The 16,329-nt window shown below is 36.0% G+C and overlaps 1 protein-coding gene across 1 annotated transcript in view; it reads right to left on the bottom strand.

The window, feature by feature from the left end:
• Window positions 1-16,329, bottom strand: part of spg (dedicator of cytokinesis spg) — a 66,946-nt gene that overhangs the window by 24,217 nt on the left and 26,400 nt on the right. The window contains exons 5-19 of the mRNA XM_089700600.1: window positions 13,377-13,491; window positions 11,425-11,706; window positions 9,902-10,114; window positions 8,993-9,092; window positions 8,572-8,807; window positions 8,129-8,288; window positions 7,212-7,335; window positions 6,600-6,754; window positions 6,087-6,255; window positions 5,770-5,904; window positions 5,147-5,393; window positions 4,684-4,870; window positions 4,085-4,332; window positions 2,807-2,968; window positions 2,277-2,405 (exon numbers count right to left, since the gene is read on the bottom strand). Of these exons, the coding sequence (XP_089556726.1) occupies window positions 2,277-2,405; window positions 2,807-2,968; window positions 4,085-4,332; window positions 4,684-4,870; window positions 5,147-5,393; window positions 5,770-5,904; window positions 6,087-6,255; window positions 6,600-6,754; window positions 7,212-7,335; window positions 8,129-8,288; window positions 8,572-8,807; window positions 8,993-9,092; window positions 9,902-10,114; window positions 11,425-11,706; window positions 13,377-13,491 (2,662 nt within the window). The remainder of the gene's footprint in view (window positions 1-2,276; window positions 2,406-2,806; window positions 2,969-4,084; window positions 4,333-4,683; window positions 4,871-5,146; window positions 5,394-5,769; window positions 5,905-6,086; window positions 6,256-6,599; window positions 6,755-7,211; window positions 7,336-8,128; window positions 8,289-8,571; window positions 8,808-8,992; window positions 9,093-9,901; window positions 10,115-11,424; window positions 11,707-13,376; window positions 13,492-16,329) is intronic.

Genomic DNA, 16,329 nt, shown 5'->3' with positions numbered 1-16,329 from the left:
TGTGGTCCTCGACATCAGGTATCCTTGTAGGCGAGGGGACCAGTTGTGTTAGATCGTAGGCCAAGGCGAAGTCACGGAAAGAACGTCCTGCATGGTCAGTATTGCGTGAGCACAACCATTCAGCGTGATGAGCGTTAAAGTCACCCAAAACCACTATCTCGATCGTTGGAATCTTTTGGAGCAGAATATCGATCGAAGTCTGAATTTTCTGGATGAGTCTGTCAGTTTCGGTGTTTCCGCTGTGCGACCTATACAGGCACGCATAGACGCGGGGTTGGTTATCGCAGTCTACACGTAGCCACAATAACGATAGGTCAATGCCTTCCAGGTCACCCAAGCGACGACAGCAAATATCTTCTCTAGCGTATACACAAACTCCAGCGCGCGGAACAAACGTATGTTCCAGAACATAGCCCGGGTAATTCAAATAAGATGTGTCAGCCGGAGAAGATATTTGAGTCTCCGTTAAAAAGAGGAGGGCCGGCTTGGCTGTCTCGAGATGGTGGTGTACAGCCTCGAGGTTTGAATTTAATCCCCTGATATTACAAAAGTCCACTGATAGTAGTGTTGAACAGTTGGCCGAAAGATGTTTAGTTTTTTTACCCCTAGTGGAATAGAAGCGCGGAAACTTGCCCCCCCCAGAATACGTGGGGCAGCCTGAGCGGGAGAGCTCAGGGAGGGATTCTCTAGGATCGCAGATACTAGTACCCTCCTGGGGTAATCTTCTATTGAGTACCGCTGCCATGTTTGTTGAAGGGCGATGGGGTTGGGCATCCGGCAATCTCACTAACGCATGCGAAACGCAAGAAGATGCTTAACGCCGGTATTACGTGAGACAGTGGTACTTCCCCGGACAAGCTACAGCCCAGTCGTGCTACACACAAAATAAATTGTATGTAGCTGTAGCTCTACCACTGTAAAATGTAAACGCCAGAGCCTCGTCTGTTGTTCGGCAGGGTGCACCACGGGCAGGTGAGGTTGGCTTTGGCTGAGAGATGGTAGACAGCCATTACACCCCAAAATAGATTATTCTTCTTCTCTATAGATACTGCTTTCTGAATTGGTGGTAAATGTTAAAATTGTTAAACTGTTATGACGATTCAAAAGTGCTTCTAGAAGAAGTCTAGAATTGTATAAACGTTTGAGTTTGAGTTTAAAACCAATAGTGTGAAAATTATACAATAAACATGTAACACATATTTGTTAGCGCGTATTGGTAGGTATTACGTACTTACTACAAATATAATATTTCTTAGATATCTTTACTCGACCAAAGTCAGGACAAGACTGCTCCGCAACTGCAGAAGACGTCCGTTATTTAAATCATTATCAAAACAACCATCCGTGTGTTAGACCGGGGTCGATAATTTTTGAAACAAAAAAAAAATAGTAGTAGGATGAAACCTATTAGAAAAGGAGGGGAATGTGATAAAAATTAAAGGAAAAATAAATTACAGACAATCCGATTATCACACTGTTTGTATGCATTTTCTGAGTAAATTTACTATGGTAATGTATATTATATTTTAGAGTTTAGACCATTAGAAAGTGAGCGCACGTGTTATTTGTATTGTTTTTATGACCTGAAATTTAATTATTATTTGATAATTTAATAATTATTAATACTTTTATCCAATTGATTATTATTAGAATAAATATGTAATTAACTTCATCAATTGATTTACTTTTAAATTATAATTTTACAGGTAAATTATGAGAGCTTTCATAATTATATTTGCATATATTTATCTACAACGCACCCATTTTACAATTCAAGTCTAAAATGAAACTAGAGTCGCATTTATTTTTGAACATACTGTAAGTGAAATTGCATAAGTGTGAGTACTGTGAACATGCCAGCTTTCCTTAACTGACCGATATCCACAAACACCAGTCACCGTCATGTTGTCCGTCAGTCACGTCGCCGGTTTGACTGAATCATTGAACACATACATCAGGTTAGTCAGTGATTAGACGTGTGTCACGCTAGAGAACATGTAGCAATTATTGACGGTAGCACGACGCTGACTGAACTGAGACGTGACGGCACCGGGTGAGTGGGGATAAAAGTATGATACATATATGGAAAGATTATTTGACGTGCCTGACCGGTGACGTCACTGATAGATTTCGTGCCGGCGACTGTCGTGTGGGAACAGAGTCATACTAGAACTATTGATACATATTTTTTTTTAATCCTGTCCGGTGACGTGCCGTGACGGTGATTGATGTGTGTGAGTGCACCCTAAAATGTAAACTATATCAAGTATACTAACTTGTGAATCGAATTGCGGTGGTTCATCTCCCAAGAATCTTTCGAGTAGAGGTTTAGCTAAATCCTGCAGCGCTGATAACAAAACTTTGCAACTCTGCACACGCAGGACCATCCAATCCGATGGGAATACCTAAAAATGTAATAATTTTATAATATAGGAACTACGATTTCAAAAGCAAATTTTATTACCATAATAAAAACTCTACTGATTGTACTGTTAACGTAATATGATCTCTCATCTTCTTCTTCTTATATATAAAAATGAATCGCAAAATGTGTTGGTAAGCGCATAACTCGAGAACGGCTGAACCTATTTCGATAATTCTTTTTTTATTATATTCCTTGAAGTACGAGGATGGTTCTTATGTAGAGAAAACGTAAACATGTACCATGGGCGAAGCCGGGGCGGACCGCTAGTATGTAAATAATAATACACATAATATTATGTACTTACTTTAGTACAGACATCTTTAAGGTACTTTTTCTACACGAGCAAACCCACCGGTTCTAGTTAGTTATCAATATACTCACGTCTTGTTCAATCAAATGTCGGAATACAAGAAACGCTCGCATTAGGAAGTCCTTTAGCGGTTTCCTATCATGCGGGTGTGGGGCGAGATGACTCCATAATCTCTGGTAATGGGCTGGCTTCAGTAGCTCCATCACTCCCAGTAAACCAGCTACCATTGACCCCTAAAAGAAAATTAAATAAGCTTTTTTTCTGTCATCATAGTTAATTTTAAGCGGGTAAAAAACTTCACCATAATGTTACTAATGTGAAAGCATTAGACTTACAATTCACGAATGTTGCCTTGCCTTATTTATGGAAAAAAAAAAACATTTGCGAATTTGAGTGAGCGGCATTCTGGTGAACCAATCAATGTTCAGAACTGGTCATGACTTTTCTTTATCCCCAGAAGGCGTTGTAAGCGTTTTCTTTAGCCATAACACGAATTTCTCGACACGGGTATTTTACGGTAACCCAACATAACATCACTAGCTCCGACAATTACACCAAAATATATGCCACCAATCAAATGCAGTACAGTCTCAACGAGTACGTCCAGTGTGTTCAAGCACAGCACATCTACATCTGGATCCAGTGTATCATCATCCAATGGAATATCAGGGTCTTCTTTCTTCCACACTAACTTGACTAGCTCGAACAACATGACGTCAATAGGTAACTATTATACAAAATATACTCACAAGTACGGGCGAATTGCCACCAATCAAATGCAGTACAGTTTCAACGAGTACGTCCAGTGTGTTCAAGCACAGCACATCTACATCTGGATCCAGTGTATCATCATCCAATGGAATATCAGGGTCTTCTTTCTTCCACAGTAACGTGACCAGTTCGAACATCATGACACCATGAGGCTAACTATTACATTAATTATACTCACGAGTATAGGCGAATTGCCGCCAATCAAATGCAGTACAGTCTCAACGAGTACGTCAAGTGTGTTCAAGCAGAGCACATCCACGTCTGGATCCAGTGCATCATCATCTAACGGTATATCTGGATCTTCTTTCTTCCACAGTAACGTTACCAGTTCGAACATCATGACACCATGAGGCTAACTATTACATTAATTATACTCACAAGTACGGGCGAATTGCCGCCAATCAAATGCAGTACAGTCTCAACGAGTACGTCAAGTGTGTTCAAGCAGAGCACATCCACGTCTGGATCCAGTGCATCATCATCTAACGGTATATCTGGATCTTCTTTCTTCCACAGCAACGTTACCAGTTCGAACATCATGACACCATGAGGCTAACTATTACATTAATTATACTCACAAGTACAGGCGAATTGCCGCCAATCAAATGCAGTACAGTCTCAACGAGTACGTCCAGCGTGTTCAAGCAGAGCACATCTACATCTGGATCCAGTGCATCATCATCCAATGGAATGTCAGGGTCTTCTTTCTTCCACAATAATGTGACAAGTTCACCTAACATATCGGCACATTGGGATAGTTCGTCGCGTCGTGCTAAGTGTACTCGTAGGTGATGGCACGCAGTGGTTAGTACTATATTTCTCGCTTCTGTAGAAAATTAGATCAAATTGAGTCGTTATAACTGAATTTATTTAATCGTTTGTAATTTTTAAACTTTAGAATTAACTTAAACTATAACAGACTTCATAATTCATATCATCATATTCTTTTTATCTTTAACTTACATATACACATCTACATATTTTAAGAAATAACGTCACATAAATAAATAATTCCTATCCACATTAGTTCATTTAAATGTTTTAAATGAATTTAGTTCCTAAATGTGATGCAAAAAAAAAATCAAAAATACAGATTGTATATGATATTATGTTCATGTAATAAATATGACAAAATCGAAAAAAAATGATAAGTCGAAGAGCTTATTTTCTCTCTCACCAGGTTCTTGTCCCAACGGCCCTTTCAATATCTCCTGTGCCGCAGCCAACCTTGCTCTAGCCAATGGCGCCGGTACATTCGCTGCGAATGCATCCAACATGGCCGCCGATATTCTAGCAGCTTCTACCGGACTTAGCGCTGAAGATACCTCTTTCGCGACGCTCGCCCATGACGTCATTAGGGCAACCTTAAAAAATGTCGATTCCTAGTAATTAAAAAGAAAAAGGAAAAAAACAAATGTAATAAGCAAAAATTAAATTATACTACATTTTACATGTGATTCTGTTTTATGCTTCTTTAAATATTATAAAAATTGTGATAACATTGACAACAAGATAACACAACTGCAAATTATACTATTAATTGTTTGATGCAGCCAAGATGTGTTTTAATGTACCCAGTATCACTCTCACAACATATACGACAAGCCGTTAAGCCTCTAGGGCGTGCCTATAGCTGTTACCTGGGCAGGCGCCAAGTGCTCTCTATGCGGGTGTTGAGCCAGTGCTTTTAGCGCGTGTAACGCCGCCCTAACATCCCGTCTAAAGCTATCCTCATACTGTCCGCCAGTAGCTCGCGCGAACAAGCAGCGCGAGCGAACGGCTAATCGGAATACGGCCCCGAGAGAACGTAGGCATTTGCGAATTGGTTCTTGGCCTTCAGCGCCGGCCGCCCATTCGGCGCAGTGTTGTACGGAGGAGAGGAGGCCTCTGGAATGTTTTATGAAATATATTTCTATTATGCGAATGAGTATGATTTACAGTAGTATGCTAGTAATAAGTCTACAGAGACAACTAAGACTTATTAAACTTAAAGCTCAGACAAATACAAATTTTCGTTTCTTTCTTAAATTTATTAACTTACGGTAAAAATTTGGTAATTATTTTAAGTGTCGAAATCGAAAAGAAAAACACATCAAATATCGTGAATCATAAAGTTAATACTGTTACTTTAGTATATTTGTATATGCAAAATAAAGTATTAAGACACCTATGTCTCACTTAAATTACAAATGAAGTACCTATACTTCATTTGTAATTTAAGTGAAGTTAACCTTTTAATAAATTTTAATGAATATGTACTCACTTGTAAACAAGAGCTGCAGAGAAATGTTCTTCAATATACACATCCAGTACAGGTCTAAAGTGTTGAAATCGACTTTCATCTAATAAACTGCATATTGATACCAGGACTAGAAAAACTGTTCCAGAATGAGGCGTACTGTAAACAATGAATTGATATTGTTATTTTAGCTTTATGTTTTTAATTACAAATAAATATTTCAAGATCTAATCAGTTTTGCTAAATACATGATACGTATTAAACACCGTGAAATAACTTAGTTAATTTAAAGAGACTACGCTAAATTTTAACCGTCTAAAGAGCTATAAAAATTTGAGCACCTATTGCCATCTTCAGTGGAAAACAAAGCGAAAAGTGCGTCCAAAACATCTCTAAGAAACTTGATAAGTTCCTCACAGCTAAGACCGTCGCCCAAACGCAAAACTCTCAGTAACGTTTCTTGCACTTTTTCCGGGTGAGCCCGCCATTGTAATAATGCTAGAAGATCCTCTGAAGAAGAAAGAACAAATCATTATTCTATTCCTATTTTTTCATATTTATCTAATGTTATTTTTAGTGTGAAGCTTAGCTAAGCCTAATGCTATTCATCGGCATATTTTAAGTGTCCTTTATTACTTTCTTTAAACTATTTTTAATGTAATAATTGAGAAAATAATTAAAAGCACAACAAAGACTTAAAAAATCACGATAGTCTGATTCGAGTTGAAATTTTACAAAGATAAATCATCCAGCGGAATAAAAATATTGAGATATGCATTACATAATGTCTAACAAAATAAAAACTACATCTACTGCCACTACAGAAATGTAATTTCCTAAAAAAAAGCTCTCACCATTCTGCGTAAGTTTAGTCGAACACAAAACCGTACTAATAGTACAGTTCTCTTTGGTACTTCTCGGGAACGACGTCACGAGCCCGTTGGTTGCGTTCGCGCGTACCGAGTCGTTCGCACACGATGGTAGGGAGAGATAGTTTGCTGATATTAACCTGTTTATAAAGAAAATTTAGGATTATTGCCTTAAATATCTCGCTCTATAAAGAATTCTTACTTACAAAGCTATTTATTTTTCAACGGTAGAGCAAGTGGATTCGTTGTTCAAAAATGTCTAATATTCGTTAATCGCATTAAGCTAGCAAATCGCGCCTTCTTACGAAAGAAGAACACAAATCATTTTACATTCTTAAGATATTGCTTAGCCAAAAAAATAAATATTAAGATTTTAAATACCTAAAATTGATAAAAAAAAAACATTTATGGGCCAAAAGAAGGTTATTTCTATCTTATTACTTATTAAGATAACGGACCCCGCACACAGCCTGTCTCGCAGGGCCAAAAATACAAAGAACATTGTTGAAACGACTGTTTCAATTCATATCTTAAGACCTTGCAAAAATACAAAATTGCATATAAAATAACTCCAAATAAATATAATTAATAACTCACTTGCTAGGATCATCACACTTGTACACATATAACTCATGCGCTCCATCTCTGAGCGTAGCGCCGCTCGCTTCCATTAGTCTTGCGAATGCGAAACCGTATAGTTTCCTTTCATTTTTGTCTCGCGCTGTAAGAATAAATAAGTTATTGAAATTAGAAACTGGGAAATGGTATTTAATGTGAATAAGAAAGGTAATTTTTACTGAATGTAGGTATTGGTACTGAAATAAATGTCAATAGCCTGCTTATAAAAGTAAAAAAAAAAAGAATCTTATTTTTCCGTCATCCATATTTTAAGTATATTTTAATGTGTAGGCATATCCAGCTTTTGTTCGAGTTTGAGTCTTTAAAATTGTAATAAGTATTTCGGAATTGCTATTGCATTTGAATGCGTGTGCTAGCGTGAACGTTTCCAACGGCACTGTAAGACGTAGTTGTTCGCCCCATGCCAAACTGTTCTTGTAATATTATACTAGAAATTCATATGAAGTGGAGCCAATACTATTAGCACCTCATATACTATCCTATAAAAAATTGGTTGTCTGTAAAGTCGGTTTACTGACGATAGTTGAACGTGACAACGGCCGATTGTGCTTCTTTGTCGCTCGTTCCGCGCTCTCTCTTGCACTTCAAGCCTTACATGGAACGCCTCAGAGCGAGATAACGCCGCAAGAGTCATGTTTTTTAGTGCTTGCAGCCGGCTCTATCGAATTATAAGACGTTGTCACGTCAATAAAATATACTCACTAGAACAATGCCGAAACTCGATGCGTACGTGTGCGTGTGTGAACGTTTCTAGCGGTACAGTGAGTCGTAGTTGTTCACCCCAAATCAAACCGTTCTTAGCACTAGAAATTTGCATGAAGTGGAGCCAATACTATTAGCACCTCAAATACTATCCTATAATAAAATATACTCACTAGAACAATGCCGAAACTCGATGCGTACGTGTGCGTGTGTGAATGTTTCTAGCGGTACAGTAAGTCGTAGTTGTTCACCCCACGCTGGGCTGTTGTTATGATATAGTACTAGAGATTCGTAGGAGGTGGAGCCAATACCACTGGCACCCCATACACAATCCTATGAGAAAGAAAGATAATATTTGGCAAATATCATAGAAAAAATACTTTATATTATTTTTTATTTATATTACATACATTTCATACAGCGCTATCTAGTTTAAACAAGGCATTTGTAAATGAATTATAAAAGAGATAGACGCACAATTTACATATTTTTGGAAATATATTCAATATCCAAACATATAAACTTTATAGTGTTTTCTATATTATTATTAGACACAAAATACGCATACAAAATATTTGTCCGATAATGGGAATCTACTACTATACAATCCACTTACACTTATAACCAATCCCGTACTGTCATGCACGCTGACAGTTGCGAGAACATTCTTCGCCGTACTTTTCCCACCCCTTTCGAACTCCGCCCTCTCCAATGTTAGATACAGATCATTTCGCACATCTCCCGGCATGATGACATCGGGAAATCCCCGTTTCGCTGTAACAGTGGCTCCGGAGGCCACTGCTTCTGATATACTGCCTTGGTTCGTGAGTAATCTGAGGGCCACGACAATTCCTGCAAGAAAGAGGGTAGTTAGAGATTGTTACTATATATATCGACTTTATTTTTAATTATAATGTGCTTTGTGAAAGAGAAATAGTGGGCAAGATAATAACAACAATACGTTCGTATAACTATCGTAGATTAGATTTAAGCCACAGGAGGCTATACTCTATTTAAAATTAAAATTATATAAATACCATAATTAGGTTGTCCTGGCAAAATATTGCACTTATTTGTTTGCTTCCGGATTAACATATCATGAAGCTGATGAAAGTCTTTCTCTTCACATTGGTAAACCTGAAATTGGTCCATAAATTTACTTTTTATGTTCTATTAGAAATAATCCAAATTCCCTGATGAATACTCATATTTTTTAATTATAGTATAGCATTGGACTTTCCAGATATAATATTATTTAGCATTTATTTAGGTCGCAAATTGCTTTGCATCATTGCAACAGACTGTGCCGTGTTTAGTAAACAAAGCTTTGAGTAACCCAGCAAATATTATGACAACGACATAATATAGTTTGCCTATGCCGATTCGTAACGTAAACATAAACAATGAATGCTAATTTCATCTACACACTGATCTATAATTTCGAAATAATTTGTACTACATAAAATTGGAACACTATATAAATAATGGCAAGAAAAACTACTTTTAACCCCTCGAGCGGCCCGATCGGGCCACGACACAATAGATTTTCTATTGTGTCTGTGATTCCGGGGACTGAGGGATTAAAGTATAGTTTCTCTTTAAATAATACTAATATTTCGTTAACCAATTCGCAACCATTCCGCGTTACCACTTCGAATTACATATACAAATAAAGTTAACTGGGTACTTATCCTATTTTCCTCAACAGTTACTAAACTTGTTAAATACAGAGCAAACGAAAACGCTTTTACCTCTTGACCTAAGCTAACTTACAAAACACAATTTCCTTCAATACTCATCACAAGTATAAAATATGATTACCGAATCTTTCTCACTAGTGAAATATTACATTAAGACCTGAGTATGCACTTACATACAGTAAAAGTTACCAACAGTAAAAAAAACGCACAAAAACATGCCCAAATCACCCCAAAACTTCCACCCACCTTAAAAGTATACTCCTTCTCTGCAGTCGGCTGTTCGGTTTGTCTCAGAAACTCAACCAATGGCAACACACCAGCTCCCAAAGGCCGTCTAGCTACTGGACCACGTCTCTCCCCAGTCCCACTACCGATACTACCCGCACCAGACCATCTCCCCACTCGTACCACCCAGGCCACAAGCCAGAGCTCGCGAGAAAGATCTGTTGCTGATAGATCCTGGATATGGAAGAATGGGTTATTTAATTTCATACATTGTCATTTGTCATTTTAACTGACTTATTAGGAATTGAATGCGGCCCTAAATACTCTTCTTGAATGTTATTAATATTCCACATCAAGTCTTTGTATTCAGCTATAAGGACAGTTGTTTTCGGACGTTCCGATAAAGCGTCCCAGCTCCCACGACACAAGTTCTCTTAGTGTGGGAGCTATTAATAGTTAATAATTATAATGTATAATAAGCAACAGCAAATTCTTATATTGTTAAATTTGTTTTGTTACGTACTTTGTTTTTGCTGAAATAAATAATTTTTCATTTTCAAAAAGCTATAAAAAAGCTATAAAAAAGCAATAATATTTTAATGTCGAGATATTTAGCAAACTAGGCCAAAAACAAAACAAAACAGTTTATTCATTGACAGGATAACGAAAGTACATAATATTCGCTTAGGTAAATTAAGTATGTGGTGGACTGCTGTGGTTTTAGAAAAATCCCCTTATATGACAATTAAGAATCAAAACTTGCAAGTCATTTTAAATTAAATTATAAATTCTTAAGGAAATCGACTCAATATAATGAGTAAAAGTTTTTATATTGCAATTAGGTACATATTGTAATTCTTACAAACACACGAAAGCGTCATGTCTATTAGTATATATACCTACATACAGAGTGAATACGGGGATTTTTGTCCAATTTCAGTTTCGATTTTTTATTTTATTTCATCGTTTAAATAGTCATTCATTTTAAAACAACAGTTTTATTAAATACCATATCATACATCGAGTCAATCTGTTAAAACAACAAGCCAAGCCCGCAGTTTAGAAAAACGTTTATTATTTTTTTGTTGTTGTAACTCGCAGGTATTTCTTATTAACTATATTTTCGGGTATATTATCACCATAATTACAGTTTTTTTTTATTCAACTATAGGTACAATAGAGTAGAGACAATTATGGAAGCGTCATTCCGACACAGCACATTTCTGGACAGCGCTTATTCCACTCCTAGAAGAATAATACATTATCAAGTGTTATAAAAGACAAGTTATTGATTAGGGAGACTTATTTACTAAACATCACATGTTCATTTTTTTGTGATTTATCGCGTCATAACTCATATTGCAATCTGAATTCCAAAAAAATATTAAGAATTTATATAAATTACAGGCAACATTTTAATATTTTATTATTGTCTATTGCGAGCTTTTTTCACGAGTGATTAATTCTAAACCAACAACCAAGGGGTGATGTTCACACGATTCACACCTTTCTTGCTCCACCTGAAAATAAAGCTGCCCACTCACCGCAAACAGCGTGCTATTCGCGTGCAGCCGATCTATATAGTTCGAGAAGCCGTCCCTCGCTATCCGGACCCTGAACCTCTCCGATAACGGCTGGGCTCGTCTAGCATCGTGTAACCATAGCAACAACTCTGCTTCGTCCCCACCGGCTGTGTGACCGAAGTCTCTCATACTGCACATGAGGTAATGTGACTGAACAGTGGGTGTAGTGATGGTTGAGTTCGTTAGTGTGCCCGAGTTGAAACTGCTGCCCGAGCCGCCCGCGCGACGGAGCGTGCCGCGCCACTGGAATAATGATATAACTATGGTGTGAACAAATTCGATGCATCAAATTTTACCATATTCAGCCAAAAACAATGATGCATTAATTGAAAATATAGGGTACAGGCCATAAAGAAGGCTGGAAAAATTAAATAATATATATTTTAATATGGTCATTTGTCGGGAAATTAAAATCTGGTCCACGTATTACTTCTTTTGTAAGTATACCAGATATGAAACACCTAAGATTTTCAAATATTCATGTTATAAGACCAAAAAAGATTTTGCATATTTTTTACAATGAATATCGTAAGAAAACTTGAGTTCCTATCTACCAAGAGTGCTATGTGCACTTTATAACACACGATCACACTATGTTGTGACACATAAACATTTTAACAAATAAAGAAACATGACCTTTCGGACCAACTGTATCTGTATCAGTTACGCAAACTCTCCATCTACGGTTATGATACTGAGCAACATATGGATTGAAAGGAGGCCATTAAAAGTAACAAATGGGTATAAATTATACAGTATGCAACTATATGAAATTATTCTATTAAATCGGTCGCATGGCCGGCAGGGGTCAATCTGACCCATTTATAGACAGACTAAGAACCAAAAGTAGTAGGAAAAATAATCTATCGTTTGATACAGGGACCACGGTGTATTCAAGTTACGCTAGTTAAAAAATATATCAACTTGCAACTGTAATTTTTATATTGCAAAATTTTTAGCTGTAAGTTTTATGTCTATCCGCAAATTGGGCATTTCAAATCTAATGATAGGAATAAGAGGATCAATAATCTTTTACTATGGCAAGTACTAAACATTCTGTGCTTTCATTGAGATGTCTGGCTGTTCCTACACTCATTTGAAATCAAATCCTAATAACCTTGCGTTATCTTTGTAATTGAAAACATAAGCTTAATACTACCCTTGAAATAAAAGTGATCCGTAAATAAAAGACGTAATCATCTATTCACATTATGATTGCCGCTTGTACGTGATACGAATACAAACTCGCAGACAGATATATCAGCACAAAATGTTTTGCGATCTCATCACATTAAGAATGCACGAGACTAGAGACGCATGCTAAATAACACATTTGTATTTATATTACCTGAAAATATTATATAAAACAATAAAGCTCGATTGCTTTATAAATTCTATGAATTTCCATAACACATTTTACAACATGAATTGATTCAATGAAAACATGCAGTTGCGTTCCCTATTAAATGAAATTAAAAACGAAACTTTAAACTGCATTCAATATAATTTCCTAAATACTGTAACTGAATGTAATGAAAACCTATACTATTGGCTAGTAATTATAATATGTTACTTACGTTTTATGAATCAGACCACATTATGACTACTTTTATATGAATCATGTCGGTAGGTACCTAATACGCGGATAAAGTCTGAGGAGTTAGGGGGTAATAAAGATTTTGAGGGGCAAGAAATATTGACTTGTCCTTAAACAAGCCGCAGAATTTAAAAAACTTTATATTTTTTCTACTATAGCCAACATATAGCCCGGTCTGTAAAATCTAGCTGCGACACTAAAAAAGTATCTACAACGCACGCATCTCTTTTATTATGTGTGTGACAGTGTGTCTTGCATCTCTTGTTAGTGATTAACTAAGTAAGAAAAACATATTTTAATATATATCAAAACTCACTGCTGCAGCCCTCTCAGCGCTCTCCACGTGAACCCTGTACAGTTCCACAAGACTGGACTCCTCGGGGTCCACCGCTTCAGCGCCACGCCGCGGCACCAGCTCCAAACCCAATTTGCTGCAAACAAGATAGAATAGCTTGTTAATTCATTTTATTATATTTGCTTTCGGATTTTAAAAGAAATGGTTGTGCATAGAAATGGGTAAAGAGCACCACTTCTTTCATTTTAATATATCCCATGATTCCTAGGTAGGTATATGTTCTTAAACTAAGTAACGATGCGATGGTAGCTAGAGGTACATCACTATAATATCATAGTGATGTACCATTAGCTAACTTCGAATTTCATCACTATTCATCGAATTTGGTTCCATATACATATGTATATAAAACATAGGCATACAAAATGCATCAAACTCCTAAATTGGACAACTACAAACATTAAAATATGAAATATGTACAAAGCAACGTGATGCGCCGCACGAGTTTCGCGCATTTCACTTGAATCACACAGAAAACCGCAAAACCAGTCTTTCCCGTATTCAGAATACCAACTCTAATATTGATTCATATTGTCAACGCATAAAAAGATTTTGCCGAAACATAATTCTGCTTACAAAATGTACCTGAACACAATGCAAATGGCCACACTATGTGAATATTGTGAATCACTTATTAACGATTCTGAGAATCTTTACCCAACACCTACCGGATACTCGAAATGACCAGAGCAACATTATAGGACAACGTTTTAATAATATTCTACATAAAAAAGGTTTAAAAAGTAAATGCCTCGATTTGCATATCGTTTCGCGATAAATCTTGACGCTAATCATTCTGATATATAATCACATGTTTCAGAAACTTTATCCTATAAGCGAAATTAGATGTTTGGATAATCGGTCACGTAACAACCGTTAAAACAAGCTTTCAATCAACTCACGTATTTTATAGTGAGAACAAGATAATGCAAGCGAAACACGACTTTCACATTCTGAGAATTAAGTTAAAAATCATGTCATGCGTTGTTTAAATATTATTAAATAATCTAATTCGTCGCATACCTACCTAAAGAAGATGGTATTAGCTCGCCATAAACGTGAAAAGAATGTATTGGTATTTCAGAATTCCCAAAAGCCTTAAGTAAGTGAACGTAAGTATTGTGAAACAAATGTAAAGAACAATGGATAGTAAATGACTTGCATATTATTGCAGGCTTACGAATATCATCATCATAATAATTATGTAGAATGTGCATACAATTGTAGTATAAACGTATTACAATATTAAGATTTTTTGCTATTTTAATCAATGTCTGCATTTAATGATGTTTGCATGTGATAGAACTTCTAATGATGTAACAAAACGAGTCTGGGCGGTAACACCGTAGAAATGTGCACAACTTCCGACAGATTGATCAGTGAAGCAGAAAAAGCTATAGATTTTGTTGGACTGCAGCAGAAAGGTCACCAAACCTGTTGCCGCGCCGATCCCCACTCACTCGTTGGCTCTGGTTGCTAACCAATACAAGAACCAATATTCCTTGTATAAAAAACTAATTTAAAATAAATGCTATGATTGAACCGTTTTGTTAGTGTCGAATAAAGCTTTCTTTTATCGCACTTAAATTTGCATACAAAATTGCGTCGATCAATCTCTCGCTGAATACTTGAAGCTGCTATAAGATGCAACAATATAACCAATAAAATATAACCGAATATTTTACCCATATAAAATTCTTGGTTACGCAGACGTCTACATAGCTCAAAATATGATACTAAAAAAGACTGGAGAATCAAGTTTAGCAAGTATATTCGGCGCATCGAACTCTTAAGTCTTTCTAAAAATAATAATAATAATTAATCAATATTTGATTTAGCTTCACGGTCTCGCACATAATATTTTTTCGTTACATAAATTCTTACTACCGTCTGAAGATATTCAAAAGCTCTAAAAGCTGACTTGTACGGTGACTTAATTTTCAAGTTTTGGAAACGTGGGACGATAAATTTTATGCAATTTTTGCGGTACCTATACTGCACTGAATTTAATTTCATATTAGGTATTCTGTTACATAATATTAAATTATTCAAATATATACTTACAAGCTAAAATATATAAGTACATTTAAATCTGAGCTAATATCAAAATTATTTGGATGATAATTAAAATATTATGGTTGTATCATAAATTGTTATTGGTATATTTCTAGTATTTTATCCTTATCAACTTTCAGCTTTTATTTCGACGAAAAATTGGAAAAATGGTTGTGTCAGTAATATCAAAGATAAATTACTCAATTTCCATACAACAGGGACATCCACAAAGATACAATTTTTTTGAATGTCTTCCATAATCCTGTTCCAAACATTTTTTAAGACGAAAAATAATTCTGAAATCTGTGTAAAATGTAATTAGGTAGATACCTACCTACGTAGATACTTTAATCTACACTAATATTATCTAGGTACACTAATATTATAAAGAGGAAAACTTTGTTTGTTTGTTTGATTGTAATTAATAGGCTCATAAACTACTGGACCGATTTTAAAAATTCTTTCACCATTCGAAAGCTACATTATCCACTAGTAATATAGGCTATATATTATCACGCTAAAGACCAACAGGAGCGGAGCCACGCGGGTGAACCGCGCGGCACAGCTAGTGAGTTATAATTTGAAATGTGGTGATTCAATCGGTCAATATACTACCTATAGATTGTTTCCTGCTCTCACCACAAGACAAAGATCACGTAATGTAACACTTTTTAACAATGACTACAAGTTATTGGAAATTAACGAATGTTGGTTTATTATTTCTAAATAATTGGAATGTGTCCGCGATTCTTGTGAATACATTTTGTTAGATTACAATTAAATTAAAAATGTTGATGTCTCTAAATTAGCAGTATTATATACCGACCAAAACACATAAGAAATAAACCCAATCATATAA

Source organism: Colias philodice, chromosome 11, assembly GCF_061535455.1.
Source record: "Colias philodice isolate Cphi_HAF_F1 chromosome 11, ilColPhil1 Martin Lab GWU primary, whole genome shotgun sequence".
In the NCBI taxonomy this organism is placed as follows: Eukaryota; Metazoa; Arthropoda; class Insecta; order Lepidoptera; family Pieridae; genus Colias; species Colias philodice.
The sequence above is the reverse complement of the archived record's forward strand: the minus strand, read 5'-3'. Positions and strand labels throughout refer to the sequence as shown.